The 16,009-nt window shown below is 42.7% G+C and overlaps 1 protein-coding gene across 2 annotated transcripts in view; it reads right to left on the reverse strand.

Annotated features, from left to right (window-relative positions):
• Positions 1-1,269: 1,269 nt before the first annotated feature.
• The window catches only part of LOC145355072 (acyl-coenzyme A synthetase ACSM3, mitochondrial-like), a 39,176-nt gene continuing 24,436 nt past the window's right edge, over positions 1,270-16,009 (reverse strand). Inside the window, exons 9-13 of one of the 2 annotated variants that reach the window (XM_080206902.1) lie at positions 13,240-13,341; positions 10,279-10,406; positions 7,333-7,432; positions 6,390-6,509; positions 1,270-1,405 (exon numbers count right to left, since the gene is read on the reverse strand). In XM_080206902.1, the coding sequence (XP_080063028.1) occupies positions 1,310-1,405; positions 6,390-6,509; positions 7,333-7,432; positions 10,279-10,406; positions 13,240-13,341 (546 nt within the window). In that variant the 3' untranslated portion in view covers positions 1,270-1,309. Of the gene's footprint in view, positions 1,406-6,389; positions 6,510-7,332; positions 7,433-10,278; positions 10,407-13,239; positions 13,342-16,009 lie in introns of those variants that run through there. The other variant, XM_080206903.1, reaches the window with a different exon arrangement.

The raw sequence follows: 16,009 nt of genomic DNA on the forward strand, positions 1-16,009 counted from the left end.
ACATCCCATTTTGTGAAAAAAAGGGCTTCGAACTTGTATAAGCCACTCAATGTGGAAGCCATTTTGTTGCCTGCTTTAAAATAACAACAGCAAGAAGCTATTCCGCAGAGACAGTTCCATCAGAAAGCCATATAATTAGCTACAACCAGGGTAATAAACAGCAATAACTTGAAAGTGGGAGGAGGACTTTTTCTCTAGTCCATCTCCAACAGATTCTCAACTTGAAGTTCAGCTGAGCATCAACTCCTGGACATTTAACTACAAGAAATCTTGTTTTACAACACCTTCAATTTAACCAAAGCATCAACTCATCTAAGAAACTACATTCCTGGCACACAAGAGACAGACAATCATAAGTTGTATTGTTTTGCCTTCACCTGCATTTAATATCTGTGTGGGTGTAATTGTACATGTGTTTGAATCAAGTGAATGAAATGTATTTTAAGCCTCAGGGGCAAGTGTGTGATTATGTATATGTTAAAAACTCCCAAAGCTTGTTGCTGGGATTGTCTACATTGGGACCAACACTGAGGATAAGAAACATCTTTCACATACAAAACATATTGATCATGGCCAATAAAAACAAAACACATTATTTCTGTGACACGTGGCCACTAGAAAATGGGCTATGGTTCAAAGTATGAAATCTCTTGGACTATAGCAATAGGGGATTTTTGCAGTAACTGCACTGCAGTATAAATGTAAGCCTACTTGTGACACTAATAAATAAAATTAAACTTAATAATATCTTACCACTTGGGGCAGAAAAACAGTGAAGGGCGTGTGTACCACTCTTCGTTTGTGTTTTTTATTGATGACAGTGAAAAGGACATCTTACAAGTTTATAACACATCTCACAGAATCCATACAGGGCAGAAGGAGACCATTTGGCCCGTCCAGCCTGCACCACCAACAATCCCACCAAGGCCTTATCCCCATAACCCCATGTATTTACCAGTAAGGCTCAATTCAGAATGGCCAATTCACCTAATCCACATATCTTTGGACTGTGGGAGGAAGCCAGAGCACCCGAAGGAAACCCATGGAGACACAGGGAGAATGTGCAAACTCCACACAGACAGTGACCCAAGCCAGGAATCGAACCCAGGTCCCTGGTGCTGTGAGGCAGTGGTGCTAACCATGGTGCCACCATACTGCCCTGTCTTATTTAGCATCTTGAATAAACCCATATTATGTTTATCTCTTGTAATAAATCAGTTAACATAATTCATATTATCATAAGATTAGTTGAATTAAATGTTTTGCGTCTTATTAATCGTTCCACTTCATGACACTGTACAAGGATGGTTTAAGTTTCCATTTCTTTTTCCCATTCTTTTTTTCGTAACTCGCTTCTTTTGACTTTGCCACTAATGGTCTTGGGCAGCTCCTTCACAAATTCAATCTGTGGGGAAACAGAAAGATAGTCCATGATTCGTGAGAGCTCAGAACACTTATATGTCTTTAGTAAGAACTTTTTAAAATTCATTCATGGGACATGGGCGTCACTGGCAGGCCCATTATTATTGCCCACCCCTAGCTGCCTGAAGGCAGTTGAGAGTCAACCCTATCACTGTAGCTCTGAAGTCGCATATAGTCCAGACCAAATAAAGACAGCAAATTTCCTTCCTTAAAGGAAATCAGTGAACCAGATGGGTTTTTCCAACAATCGACAATGGTTTCATGGTCATCAGTAGATTCTTAATTCCAAGGTTTTTTTGTATTGAATTCAATTTCCACCATCTGCCATGAAGGAATTCAAAACTGGGTCCCCAGAACATTAGCTGAGTTTCTGGATTAATTGTCTAGTGATAATACCACTAGGTGATCACCACCCCTTGGTCAATTTAAATTTTGGCAAACATTTGTAAGGGATTGATTGGGGTGCCCACAGCTGTGGTACGCATTCCCTGCAAAGCCCCACTTCTGCTGATTTGCTGCACAAAGCCCTTGACCAGTGAAGAAACAGTTGAGGAATGCCCAATGTTGGCGTGGCAGGTTGGAGCTGGGCGGGTAGGCTGTTGGATCTGTGATGAGGAAGTGGTTTTTAATGGTTCCATTGCTGCTGTTGCCATAGGACATCTGCTGTTGTTCCTTGGCACGATGGCCTTAGACATATGGGCTGGCCTGATGGGAGGCGAGCAATAGGTTGATTGGTGAGGTTGTTCTGTCGCAGTAGGCTTGGATTGACGTAAACCTTCTCCAGGAACTTCCTTGTTGCAATCTCTCTCCTTATGCAAAGGGGTGGGATGTTGCTCAGCACTGACAGCCTGTGAATTGAGTTGTTTGGGGGGTACCCAAGATGATATGCATTGTTGTGTTAACCTGGGTATCTACAAGACTGGTATGTGATAGATTGTACGATACTGAGGCACAGTAATCTAGTCAGATGGTGGCAAGAGTTGACACATTAAGGTTTGAGCACCCTATAAGGAGGCAGCAAGTTTGCCGAAGAGATTGCTTTGCGTTTTGACCTTTGCTGGTATCTTGCTCAGATGTTTTGATCGGATACAGTATTTATATTGAACAGTTAATACTTAAATGGATCTTACTGAGGGGAAAAAGAGTTAAATCTCATCATTTGGTGAAAAGGACTATTTTGCTGATCACTGTACTTCCACATGGGAAGACTAATACTTGTGTGACATAATCTGAGTAAGAAATGTCATTTATTTATTTGATGCGAAGTATCTTAACCTAATCAGTACAAATGAAAGCTGTTGAATACAGCCCATTAATGTACTCAGAAATCCATTTAATAATTCCTTTCGTTGTACTAAAATAAAACATAATAGATTAAAAAGACTAATTTATAGAAGCAGAAACACAGAAGATAGTGGAAGGAAGAGGCCATTCGGTCCTTCGAGCCTGCTCTGTCATTCATTACGATCATGGCTGATTGTCCAACTCAATAGCCTAATCCTGCTTTTTCCCCATAACCTTTGATCCCATTCGCTCCAAGTCCTATATCCAGCTGTCTCTTGAATACATTCAATGTTTTGGCATCAACTACTTCCTGTGGTAATGAATTCCACAGGCTCACCACTCTTTGGGTGAAGAAGTGTCTCCTCACCTGCATCCCAAATAGTCTACCCTGTATCCTCAGACTGTAAACCCTTCTGGATCTGGACTCCCCCACCATTGGGAACATCTTCCCTGCATCTACCTTGTCCAGCCCTGTTAGAATTTTATGTCTCTATGAGATTCCCCCTTCATTCATCTAAACTCCAGTGAAAACAATCCTAACCTAGTTGATCTTTCCTCATACATCAGTGCCGCCATCCCTGGAATCAGCCTGGTAAACCTTCGCTGCACTCCCTCGAGAGCAAGAAAATCCTTCCTCAGAAAAGGAGACCAAAACTGCAGACAATATTCCAGGTATGGCCTCACCAAGGTCCTGTATAATTACAACAACACATCCCTGTGCTCAAGACCTCTCACAATGAAGGCCAACATATCATTTGCGGGTTGATGGGTTTTTGATAGGAGAGGGGATTAAGGGTTATGGGGAGAGGGCGGGAAAGTGGAACTGAGCAGCGACAGATCAGCCATGATCTTATTGAATGGCGGGGCAGGCTCGAAGGGCTGGATGGCCTACTCCTGCTCCTATTTCTTATGTTCTTATGTTCTTGACTGCCTGCTGCACCTGGGATGTGGGTATTGCTGGCTAGGCCAGCATTTACTACTCATCTCTAATTGTCCTTGAGAAGGTGGTGGTGAGCTGCCTTCTCGAACTGCTGCAGTGTCAGTGGTGTAGGTATACCCATAGCGCTGTTAGGAAGTGATTGCCAGGATTTTGATTCAGTGAAGAAACGATGATATATTTCCAAATCAAGATGGTGAGTGACTTGGAGGGGAACTTCCAGGTGGTGGTGTTCCTTGTTATCTGCCCTTCTGGATGGAAGTAGTCATGGATTTGGAAGGTGTTGTCTCAGGAGACTTGCCATACTATAAGTTTAAATCTTTCCAAGAATGTAAATGGCAAACACTATCAGCACCATTGGGTGTACTGCACTGATTCAAATTTTAGAAATTTGCCAGTAACAACTATCTAATCTAATTTTATCCCATCTAGCAGGCTAACATGTCATTGGTCAGGTTGCAGACCTATGCAACTACTATATTTAACTATCTATGTGGATACTTAGCTATTATGCCTCATTTTCTTAAAATTCAACAAGTTCATTTGTTAATGTTTCTAAATTACAAATCCAATAAGCTTATTTAGTATTGCAGTATTCAGTATGACTGTTTGTGTGTGCAATCAAAGAGAATCATAGAATCCCTACAGTGCAAAAGAGGCCATTCAGCCCATTGAGTCTGCACCGACTTGATGACAGAGTGTCTTACCCAGGACTTCTCCCCACCTTATCCCTGTAACCCCACACATTCACCAATCCCATCTAACCTACACATCTTGGGGCATTAAGGGGCAATTTAGCATGGCCAATCCACCTAACCTGCATATCTTTGGTCTGTGGGAGAAAACCAGAGCACTCGAAGAAAACACATACCTGTGTGGGGAAAACCTTCAGACCCCACCCAAGACAGTCACCCAAGTCCGAAATTGAACCTTGCTCCTGGAGTTGTGAGGAAACAGTGCTAACCATTCAATCAATGGCAGAATAGAATTGTCGACAATGGCATTTAGAGTCAAAGAGATATACAACATGGAAACTGACCCTGGACTGGGGATTTTCTTTGAATTTGTTGTTGCTGCGCTCACTGAAACCAAGGAACTTGCACAGGTTGAGAGACCCAAGTAACAGTGAAATATACAAAAGGCTCTCTGAAATCATGGGTATTTGCCAATTATGAAGTACAGACAGCTTTCAATGCACCAAATATTTTATTACCGACTTTAAAAAAGTGGGGCATGCAGTTTATGGGAGGCAGCAGTGGTTTTTTGTGAAATGAACTATTTTTGTGGGGATGGGCAGCTGTAGCCAGCAGACAAAGCTGCAAAACTTTGCCTGATCTCCTGAGATTGCATGCAACCATCCCAAGTATAGAGGTCATGCTGCCACCAAGGTGGCAGTGGTTACACTGGTTAACTGTGGTTACAGTGGTTAGCCCTGCTGCCTCACAGCGCCAGGGAGCCGGGTTCGATTCCCAGCTTGGATCTGTGCAAAGTCTGCACATTCGCCCCGTGTCTGCCTGGGTTTCCTCTGGGTGCTCCGGTTTCCTCACACAATCTGAAAGATGTGCGGGTTAGGTTGATGACCACGCTATATTGAGCCTAGTGTCATGAAGATTAACAGGATAAATATGTCGGGTTACGGGGATTAGGCCTGGGTGGGATTGTGGTCGGTGCAGACTTGATGAGCTGAATGGCCTCCTTCTGCACTGTCGGGATTCTATGCTTCTATGGATAGTTGATTAAGAACTCTCCATTCTAATAATTTTTTGTACTCTTCTTATCAAGACCATTTTGAAAATAAGGATACCTCCAATACAGGAAGACAGCCAGTCAGCCCCTACGGTGTTTGTAATTTACGGGTTTCGCTGTGTAGAAATTCATAACACATCACACTGGGTGGCATGGTGATATGAGCAAAAGGGGGGGTGGGTGGGAAGAAGAAGCAACCCCATGGAACCTTTGGGTGACACTGGAAAGAACAACTTTATTGCTCATCCTTGATTTCCCTTGAACAGCAGGCAGTTTAGACAGTTACATGGGTAAGAGGGGTATAGAGGGATATGGGCCAAATGTGAGCAATTGGGACTAGCTTAGGGGTTTTAAAAAAAAAGGCAGCATGGAAAAGTTGGGCCGAAGGGCCTGTTTCCCTGCTGTAAATCTCAATGACTCTATGAGTTGACAGCCAACCACATTGCTGTGGCTCTGGAGTCATGTGTAGGCCAGACCAGGTAAGGACGGCAGATTTCCTTCCCTAAAGGACATTAGTGAACCAGATGGGGATTTTTTTGTGATTTGGCAGCACAGTGGTTAGCACTACTGCCTCACAGTGCCAGGGACTTGGGTTCAATTCCCGGCTTGGGTCACTGTTCAGAGTCTGCATGTTCTCCCTGTGTCTCTGTGGGTTTCCTCTGGACACTCTGGTTTACTCCCGCAGTCCGAAAGAAGTGCTGGTTAGGTGCATTGGCCATGCTCAATTCTCCATCAATGTACCCGAACAGTGTGAGCCTACTTGTGACAATAATAAATAAACTTAAAATATGGAAAAATCACCTGTCTTTTAGGAAATTGCAACTGGCTTATACACTGCTATTAACGCATGGAGTAGCCTATAATATAAAAAATTACAATGCTACGATGACTTGCTGCCATTCACCATTTTATCGGGATGACTAATCTTGCAAGAACTATACCCAAGCTGTTTAATAGCTGTCATTCTCATCCAGGAAATCAGGAGAGGTAAAATACAGACCTTTCTTGGGTATTTATACGGTGCTGTGACTTTTTTAACATGTTCTTGTAATTCTTTAATCAGCTTGTCAGGATCACATGAGGTATAAGCAGGACTTCGAACGATGAATGCCTTCACAACCTTAAAAGAAGAAAAGTTCTTTTCAACAGGGAAAATAAGATGTGACTGTCCCACTGAAGATCATTAGATATATTTTCTTTATTCATTCGAGGGACATGGGGGTCGCTGGCTGGCCAGCATTTACTGGCCAGTCCTAGCTGGCCAGAGGACAGTTGAGGGTCAACCACATTGCTCTGGATCTGGAGTCACATGTAGGCCAGACTGGGCAAGGACGGCAGATTTCCTTCTCTAAAGGACATTAGTGAACCAGATGGGTTTTTCCTGACAATCAACAACGATTTCATAGTCATCAGTAGATTCTTAATTCCAGGTAATTTTTATTGAATTCAAATTCCACCATCTGCTGTGGCGGGATTCAAACCCGGGTCCCCAGGATATTAGTAAGTTTTCTGGATTAATGTGATATTACATAAGAACATAAGAAATAGGAGCAGGAGTAGGCCATCTAGCCCTTCGAGCCTGCCCCCCCATTCAATAAGATCATGGCTGATCTGAAGTGGATCGGTTCCACTTTCCCGCTTTCTCCCCATAACCCTTAATTACCACCAAGGTATATTGGTAATGGGAAAATTTCAATTAGTTGTATTGTGAAGGGCCAAGTTATAGAACAATAATACTGCCCAGAATTTGTAACTTAAAAATAACAAAGAGTTGGACCGCCTGCCAGATAAAATTTCCAGATATCCCGATTCCCAGATAAAATTTCCACTAAGTTTTCAGTGTGATTTTGTTTGGAGTTAAATTGTACTGATGGATCTGTCTTTTTAAAATCAATCTGCTATTGGATGAGATTGATTAAATCTGTGTTGGTTTCTAAGCATACCTCTCCTCTGGTTGGATCGGGACTGCTAACCACAGCTGACTCTGTCACAGCTGGATGCTCTATCAATGCATCTTCTACTTCAACTGGTCCAACACGGTACCTGTGACATTTTTAATATAACGGAGTCACATTACTTGGAGCATTGGCTTACATTAAAGCATCTGTAATACAACATCTTGTTTTCCGCAACTACTTTTTAAAAAAACTCTTGAACCTGTTGCTGGCAGGAGATCAAGAGTGGGCTGAGAGAATGATCACCTGCAGGAACTAAATGATAGAAAATATTATCGCACACCCTAATCTTTTTTTAAATTTATTGGACATGGGCATTGCTGGCTGGCCAGCATTTATTGCCCATCCCTAGATGCCCTTAGTCAGAGGGCAACTGAGAGTCAACCACATTGTTATGGCTCTGGAATCACATGTAGGCCAGACCGGGTAAGGACGGCAGATTTCCCTCCCGAAAGAGCATTAGTGGGTTTCCGACAATCGATTCACGGTGGATTCGTAATTCCAGATTTTTTTTAAAAATTGAATTCAAATTCTACCAACTGCCATGGTGGGATTTGAACCGGGGTGTCCAGAACATTGAGTTTCTGGATTAATAGTCTAGTGATAGTACCACTAGGCCATCATCTCCAATTACTATGGCACACAATATATTGAATTAAGAAAAGGCCTCTGGTCTAATTTGTATTTCAGAGCTAAATACAATTTATTGGTGATAAAATTGAACTCCAATAATTGTTGCAGTATCAAGCTACAAGTTTTTCTATCTTATGGTTCTCAATATTGGTGAGATTCTCAGGGCCGATCACCAAGGGCACGAATCCCGGGAGAGGGCCTTAATGGGATTTGTGGCAGTGAGATTTCAGGTTGAGGTTTCCCTCCCCCTCTCCGGTGATATAATCAGCTTCAGCTAATTTCCATGCAATTCAATACATTTAAATATCATTAAACAGCTTGGTGCTGTTACTTCCGGGATCGTTAGACACCCTGGCAGAGCCAATCTGGCAGTGCCAGAGCAGGAGCTTCGAACGAACCCCATTGTGGAGATTCTAATTATATTGTTGGGGGGGGGGGGGGGGGGGGTGGAATGCAGTTATACCTGCACTGAGAATGGTGGGGGGTGGTGCCCCAATGCCAGAGAAGTGGTGTGACAGATCATGCTCATGCTTGCAAATGGGGTGTTGATCCTTTTGCTGCAGAAGGCTGTGGAGGCCAGGTGTCTTTAAGACAAAGATATATAGATTCTTGATTAATAAGGAGGTCATGGGTTATGAGGAAAAGGCAGGGCAATGGGGATGAGAAAAATATCAGCCGTGATATTTTTGGGTGGCACAGTAGCACGGTGGTTAGCACTGCTGCTTCACGGCTCTAGGGTCCTGGGTTCAATTCCCATGCTTGGGTCACTGTCTGTGTGAAATTTGCACATTCTCCTCGTGTCTGCGTGGCTTTCCTCCATGTGCTGCGGTTTCCTCCCACAGTCCAAAGATGTGTGTGTTAGGTTGATTGGCCATGCTAAGAAATTGCCCCTTAGTGAGGTTGAATTTAGAGTATTGTGTACAGTTTTGGTCACCTAGTTACAGGAAGGATGTAAATAAGGTTGAAAGAGTGCAGAGAAGGTTCACAAGGATGTTGCCGGGACTTGAGAAGCTGAGTTACAGAGAGAGTTTGAATAGGTTAGGACTTTATTCCCTGGAGCGTAGAAGAATGAGGGGAGATTTGATAGAGGTGTATAAGATTTTGATGGGTATAGATAGATTGAATGCAAGCAGGCTTTTTCCACTTTTTTCACTTTGCTCTTGGGACATCCTTTAAAAACAGAGCCCCGATCTCTGAATCCTGGCTGTAAAATCTACAAGTTTCACACAGCTTTTCTTGCCTGTTCTTGCAGTCTGTGGGAAAATACCACCCATTATTTCACTTGGCTATGAACCAAGATAGACTTTTCTCCTCCAAGGAGGAAATCACTTCAATTTCCCAGTTGAAATTCACACCATCCTTTGGTTACTGCGATGCACATCCTCATAGGAAAGGTTTCTTACCGACACGTTAAGTTCCTGACATATCCAGCCTTGCAAACGATTCTTGGGTATTTATTATCCTCTCTCTTCACAAACACATATTCTAAATATTCATTTTTTAAATTCGATTAATTTTACTGTCACATGTATTGGAAAAATATAGTTTCTCACACGCTACACAGACAAAGTATACTATTCATAGAGAAGGAAACGGGTGTGCAGAATGTAGTGTTACAGTCAGAGCTAAAGTGTAGAGAAAGATCCATTCAAAAGTCTGACGGCAGCAGGGAAGAAGCTGTTCTTGAGTCGGTTGGTATGTGACCTCAGACTTTTGAATCTTTTTCCTGATGGAAGAAGGTGGAACGGAGAATGTCCGGGGTGAGTGAGGTTCTTAATTATGATGACTGTTTTGCCGAGGCAGCGGGAAGTGTAGATAGAGTCAATGGACGGCAGGCTGGTTTGCGCGATGGATTGGGCTACATTCTTAGATTGAAGTGTTTACATTGTCATTAGTCTATTTACAAATTGCCCAACCTCGTTAGCCAATCATCTCAAGTACAGAAAATCATTGGGGCAGGATTTACCAGCCGTATTCGGAAAGCGGAAAATCCCGTGGGGTCAATGGACCTTTACATGGTCCACCCCTCGCCCATTATGATTTCCGTGGTAGGTGGGACAGCAAAAATTCACCCCATTATCTACAAGAAGATAAAAAATCTGGCATTTATTCTTCACTGAAATTGGACTACTTGATTTTTAAGTCAGGGTCTTTTGTAGTATTTAGTAAATTAACAAACAGCCAAGGATTCTCGTAATGTAAAATATAACAGAATGGCCATGCTAAGCCGTTAATAAGCCTCTTAATTATGTGATAATGAAACATTGAGTTAATAGAATGGAGGTAATTGGATCACTGTACCCAGCTGATAGGATTACATCATCCGATCTTCCAAGGAACCAGATGTATCCATCTTCATCCATCAAGCCACAGTCTCCAGTCAAGTAATAGTCTTCTCGTAGGACTGCGGCAGTTCGTTTTGGGTCATCCTAGCAACAACCAAACAAAACAACTCAACGTTCAAACGTATTTAATAATATTTTAAAAACCATATACTTGGTAGTTAAAGATGAACCTTGATTATTTTTACATTCCATAGTTAGGGAATAATACCAGTGTGTCAAAGGGTGGCACAATGGTTAGCACTGCTGCCTCACAGTGCCAATGGCCTGGATTCAATTCCCAGCTTGGGTCATTGTCTGTGTGGAGTTTGCACATTCTCCCCCTGCCTGCGTGGGTTTCCTCCAGGTGCTCTGGTTTCCTTTCATAGTCCAAAAGACATGCTGGTTAGGTGCATTGGCCATGCTAAATTCACCCTCAGTGTACCCAAACAGGCGCCAGAGTGTGGTGACTAGGGGATTTTCACAGTAGCTTATTTGCATTATTAATGTAAGCCTACTGCGACACTAATAAATAGTTTAGTTTACTTATTAGTGTCAGAGGTAGGCCTACATTTACATTGCAATGAAGTTACTATGAAAACCCCCTAATCGTCACACTCTGGCAACTGTTCAGGTACATTGAAGGAAAGTTTTAGTATGGCGAATGCACCTAAACAGCACATCTTTTGGACTGTGGGAGGAAGCTGGAGCGCCCAGTAGGAGAATGTGCAAACTGTGCACAAACATTGACCCAATCCAGGAATCGAACTCAGGTCCCTGGCGCTGTGAAGCAGCAATGCTAACCACTGTGCTGCTGTGTCACCCACCATAAATAAACTTAAAGATACTAGAAAGCTGTTTGAAACACAACAGACCTGAGTTGACCCTGGATCAGATCTGTACAAAATTTGGATGCATTCTTAAACTTACCACCCTGTCCTTAATGCTAAACCTTATTGTACTCTGCTCGGAACAGAGTTTAAATAATAACTAGGCTGATCTGCCATTCTTGATAGTGCCTGGCAGTGTCCAGGGGCTGAGGGCTCTGATTTAAATAACGGAGGCATCACAATTTCATCTTTGGCCACAGATGTCAGGACCAGAAGTAGAAAGTGGGCATTCTCGGCTTTGAAGACACCAGTACCATTGTAATTTCAGGTGACTTGAACCGCATGTGAGAGGTAGAAGAATTGTCTTGAGGCTGCAGGTAATGCGATGGGCAGATGGATGTTTGAAGATGCAAAATCTACCACATAGTAGATTCTTAGCCCAAAAATCCCTCCAAAAATTTTGCTGACTAGAATTTTATAATAGCATGAGTGAACTACTTCTAGTTGCTTTGCTGAGGCACCGTGAAACTTGTGTTGTGGGAAAGTGGTTTTCATTTTCGATGGTTGTTTTCCATTACAAGTGCTTGCAGTGCAATAAGCTCTTTGCTTGGAGTATTGGAACGATGGAGGTTGAGGGGTGACCTGATTGAAGTCCACAAGATTATGAGGGGCATGGACAGAGTGGATAGTCGGAAGCTTTTTTCCAGGGTGGATGAGTCAATTATGAGGGGGCACAGGTTTAAGGTGTTAGGAGCAAGGTTTAAAAGAGATGTATGAGGCAAGTTTTTTTTTTACACAAAAGGAGATGGGTGCCTGGATCTCGCTCGGGGGGGAGGTAGTAGAAGTGGATACAATAGTGACTGTGAAGAGGCGTCTGGACAAGTACATGAATAGGATGGGAGTATGGGTGGTATGGTGGCGCAGTGGTTAGCATTGCAGCCTCTCAATGCTATGGACCTGGGTTCAATTCCTGACTTGGGGGTCACTATCTGTGTGGAGTCTGCATGTTCTCCCTGTGTCTGCGTAAATTTCCTCTGGCTGTTCCAGTTTCGTCCCACAGTCCGAAAGACGTGCTAGTTAGGTGCATTGACCAAACAGGCACTAGAGTTTGGTGACTAGGAGATTTTCACAGTAACTTCATTCTAGTGTTAATGTAAACCTTACTTGTGACAAATAAATAAAGTAAAAAAAACTTTAAGTTTAATAGAGTGGTATGGTCCCCAGAAGAGTATAGGGTTTTAGTTCAGACTGGCAGCATGGTCGGTACAGGCTTGGAGGGCCAAAGGGCCTGTTCCTGTGCTGTAATTTTCTTTGTTTTTTGTATTCACCAATTTTGGATCAAGATACCCTTTGTACTGTCCTCTTTTTGGAACACTGCAGCTTTACGGTAATACTAGTAAATGTCTGTCCATAGCAGGCATCTTATTTTACAAGGTAAGATTTCTTAAAGAGACTTGACAAGCTCCCTAATTACAAATGACCAACATTAACCTTCCCTTTTAAATTTTCCCACCAAGCACATGAAATTACCAAGGCAAGAGATTTGGGAGTTTTCCCGCATTTATAAAAATCATGCTGGTATCAAGAGCTCCATTGAGGTCACTGCATGGCAGGGCATACATTAAATATACACCCCTCCTGCTAGTCAGTGACCCAAAGATATGCAGGTTAGGTGGATTGGGCATGATAAATTGCCCCTTAATGTCCAAAGATGTATAAGTTAGGGGATTAGCAGGGAAAATGTGTGGGGTTACAGGGAGAGGTTGGGGGTGGGCTTGGTTATGATGCTCTGTTGGAGAGTCAGTGCAGACCTGATGGGCCAAATGGCCTCCTTCTGCATTCTATGGATTCTATGAACTAACAGGAAAATATTTGCTACACTTCCAGGAAAAATAGCAAGAATCCTCTCGACTCCAGGTTTTAGGAGTCCCGACTGAAATGATTTGGGTAAATCTCAAGGTAGTTTCATTGCATAAGTCATCACTAAATAAGCCACCTCACTAAATTAAAGAAAGTCAGATTCATCAAGGAACATAAAGTACATGACATAATTATTTGTTGTGATAATATAGAAAGATTTCAATGAAATGCTTGAAATAAGATTACTGTACAATGTATCCAGTAAAAAGGCCACACGGTCTAACGGGCTTCAGTTTAATGGCAATTTCACCTTCTGTTTCAGGAGGAACCACATTGCATTTCTTATCCACAATCTGAAACAAGAACAACAAGAATTTTAAAAATGTGCAAATAATCACAGAAACAATCATTTCAGTAAAATACTTTTTGGATTGCTTGCTAAGTAGGAGTGCCATTTTTCAGGTTTGCTGTAAAGTGTAATGTGAAGGGGGCAGTCAGTACGATGGGGGTACATTACAGGCCTCCCCAACAGCCCATGGGAAGTCAAAGAACGGATTTGTAAGCAGATTCTGTACAGGTGTAGAAATAATAGGGTTGTTGTCGTGGGAGACGTTAATTTTCCTCATATTGACTGGAAATCCCTTAGGGCTAGGGATCCGGATGGTGAGGAATTTGTTCAGTGTGCTCAGGAAGGCTTTTGGGGACTATATGTGGATTGTCCGACTAGAGAGGGAGCTGTACTGGACATAGTATAAGGGAAATGAGCCTGGCCAGGTCATCAAAGTTGCAGTGGGGGAATACATAGTGAACAGTGATCACAATTCTGCAAGCTTTAGGATACTGATGGAAAAGGGCAAGAGTTGTCCTAGGGTTAAGGTGCTAAATTGGGAGAAGGCTAACTACAACCGGATTAGGCAGGATTTGGAGGCTGTTGTTTGGGAGAGGCTGTTGAGGGTAAATCCATATTTGGCATGTGGGAGTCTTTCAAGGAACAGTTGATCAGAGAGCAGGACAGGCATGTGCCTATGAACAGGAAGGACAGGAAAGGCAGAATTTAGGAAGCGTGGATGACCAAGAAAATTGTGAGTCTAGTCAAAAAGAAAAAGGATGCATAAATGAGGTCTAGACATCCAAAAACAGATGACGCATTTGAAGAATAGAGGGAAAGTAGAAAAGAGGTCAAACAGGAGAGCAAAAAGGGGTCACAAAATGTCCTTGGCAGACAGGATTAAGGAGAATCCCAAGGCATTTTAAACGTGTATTAGAAACAAGAGGGTAGCTAGAGAAAGAATTGGTCCACTCAAGGACAAAGGAGGGAAATTATGTGTAGAACCAAAAAAACTGGGTGAAATCTTAATGAGTACATTGCATCGTATTCGCAAAGGAGAGGGACATGTCGATTGATGGTGTCTCAGAGGGATGTGTAAACCCTTTAGAACAAGTCATCATTACGAGGGAGGAAGTGTAGGTGAATTAAAAAGCATTAAGGTAGACAAATCCCCAGGGCCAGAAGGCATCTATCCCAGATTACTGAGGGAGGCAAGAGATGAAATTGCTGGGCCTCTAACAGAAATCTTTGTTTCCCCGTTGGCCACTGGTGAGGTCCCAGAGGACTGGAGGATAGCCAATGTTGTCCTGTTATTTAAGAAGGGTAGCAAGGATAACCTGGGTAATTAAAGGCCAGTGAGCTTGATGTCAGTGACAGTAAAATTGTTGGAGAAGATTCTTAGAGATAGGATCTTTACATATTTGGAACTGAATGGTCTTGTTAGCGACAGATAGCATTGTTTTGTACGAGGGACGTCATTTTAATTAAGTTTTTTGACGAGGTGACAAAAATGATTGACGAGGAAAGGGCTGTGGATATTGTCCACATGGACTTTAGTAAAGCGTTTGACAAGGTCCCTCATGGCAGGCTTGTGCAAAAGATTACATCTAATTGGATCAGGGTAAACTAGCTAGATGGATTCAGAACTGGCTTGTCCATAGAAGACAGAGCGTAACAGTGGAAGGGTGTTTTTCTGAATGGAGCTCTGTACCTAATGGTGTTCTGCAAGGATCAGTGCTGGGATCTCTGCTGTTTGTAATATATATAAATGGCTTGGAAGAAAATGTAATTGGTCCGATTAGCAAATTTGGGAATGATACTGAGATTGGCAGAGTTGCGGATAGTGATGAAGATTGTCAGAGAATACAGCAGGATATAGATAGGCTGGAAAATTGGGTGGAGAAATGGCAGATGGAATTTAATCTGGACAAATGTGAGGTGATGCATTTTGGTAGATTCAATTCGGGTGGGAGCTATAAAATAAATGGCAGAACCATCAGGAGCGTAGACACACACAGAGATCTGGGAGTACAGGTCCACACATCCTTAAAAGTGGCAGCACAGGTGGAAAAGATGGTGAAGAAAGCATATGGCATGCTTGCCTTCATGGGATGGGATATCAAGTACAAAAGTTGGCAAATTATGTTACAGTTATATAAAACATTGGTTAGGCCACATTTGGTATCTAATTCTGGTCACCACACTACAGAAGGATACAAAAGCTTTGGAGAGAACACAGAATAGGTTTACTAGGATGTTACCTGGTATGGAGGGTATTAGTTATGAGGAGAGATTGAATAAGCTGGGATTGTTCTCCCTGGAAAGACAGAGGTTGAGGGATGACCTGATAGATGTTTATAAAATTATGAGGGATATAGATAGGGTGAACAGTTGGAAGCTTTTCCAGGGCAGAAATGACAATTAGAAGGGGGCACAAGTTCAAGATAAGGGGGGAAAGATTCAATGGAAACGTGCGGGGGGGTGGCGGATTTTTTACACAGAGGGTGATGGGTGCCTGGAATTCACTGCCAAATGAGATGGTTGAAGCAGATACATTAGCGACATTTAAGACTTATCTGGATAGACAAATGAACAGACGGGGAATAGAGGGACCTAAGTGGTTGGTCAAGATCTGATCAGCACAGGCTTGGAGGGCCGAAGGGCCTGTTCCTATGCTGTACTGTTCTTTGTTC

Source organism: Carcharhinus amblyrhynchos, chromosome 18 (assembly GCF_965287045.1).
Source record: "Carcharhinus amblyrhynchos chromosome 18, sCarAmb.v2.hapA, whole genome shotgun sequence".
Classification (NCBI taxonomy): Eukaryota; Metazoa; Chordata; class Chondrichthyes; order Carcharhiniformes; family Carcharhinidae; genus Carcharhinus; species Carcharhinus amblyrhynchos.